We start from the raw sequence: 961 nt of genomic DNA on the forward strand, positions 1-961 counted from the left end.
CCCCTCGTCGGATTGGGTTTCTGGACGGCCCTGTTCCATCTTGGAGACCCTTTCCCAGTCGAACGAAGCCTTGATTCTCGCCCCACCTTGCGCACCCGCCGCATCTCATGTCCACCCGCACTCTATCTGCGCATCTCCACGATCCTATTCCTGGACATGCCATCCATGTAAGCAAGACTGCGGCCGAGTTCCTTTGTATCTTGTTCAGCAACCCGGATGTCCCTTTCCGCCAGGGCAGCGGGGACATCACGATGATGACGGACAGCACAGGCTTAGTAACACAGCCGCCGCCGCCTTCGAGTCAGGACGATGCCAACGACAACATGCCCAGGACGTCCGAGTCAAGACGAGACAGGTACACCTTTTCGTCCGCCAACCCCACCACACCTCCTCCCTTGGGCTGCAGGGCCACCAGTGCCGTCTGCTGCCTGCCGCGCCACCGCGCTCTCACCCTCACCGAGTTCCCATCTGACAGGAATCGGACATGGGCCATGGGCGAAGGCTGGCAGAGCCCGTTCCCCCCCCCCCCCCCATTCTTTGAATAGGCCGAAAATAAACCCTAAACAGCTTAAAGGGACCTCAACTCCCCCAAGGTAAGGTAGGCGCACCTAGCCAAACGACACCCTTGTAGGGCCCGTAGGTCGTTCGCCATAACGTAGATAAATGCAACGTATCCGTATGCAACATACCCATATCTTGCACCCATGGCCGCGAGAAGCCCTGGGGTGCGCTGGGACATGTTCTAAGAATATGACCTTCTTCCCCCGGCCATTTCGTCCTCGAGTCCACAGTCAGGTGGCGTACCCGGGGAACCCTTGCCCACGTGGCCTGCACACAGCACTCACTCTGCAGGTGAGAGAAATCGAGTAAAAAGTGGTCAGAGAGAGAAAGCTCATGGCTGCGGTACCATGCTACCTCTCTTGCGGAGTGTGTGTCGTCTCTCTGGCTCGCTCGCGAATCG

General features: G+C 58.5%; 1 protein-coding gene across 1 annotated transcript; it reads right to left on the minus strand.

Annotated features, from left to right (window-relative positions):
* Window positions 1-525, minus strand: LY79DRAFT_562793 (uncharacterized protein). The gene has a single exon (XM_060558500.1). The coding sequence runs from the start codon at window positions 491-493 to the stop codon at window positions 302-304; it is 192 nt and encodes a 63-aa protein (XP_060411144.1). The 5' UTR covers window positions 494-525; the 3' UTR covers window positions 1-301.
* Between the last annotated feature and the right edge of the window lie 436 nt (window positions 526-961).

This window comes from Colletotrichum navitas, assembly GCF_030913465.1.
Source record: "Colletotrichum navitas strain CBS 125086 chromosome Unknown LY79scaffold_59, whole genome shotgun sequence".
NCBI lineage: Eukaryota > Fungi > Ascomycota > Sordariomycetes > Glomerellales > Glomerellaceae > Colletotrichum > Colletotrichum navitas.

Excerpts from the sequence above, each read along its gene's own strand:
- LY79DRAFT_562793 (XM_060558500.1), bottom strand. The coding sequence starts at position 493 with ATGGCCCATGTCCGATTCCTGTCAGATGGGAACTCGGTGAGGGTGAGA.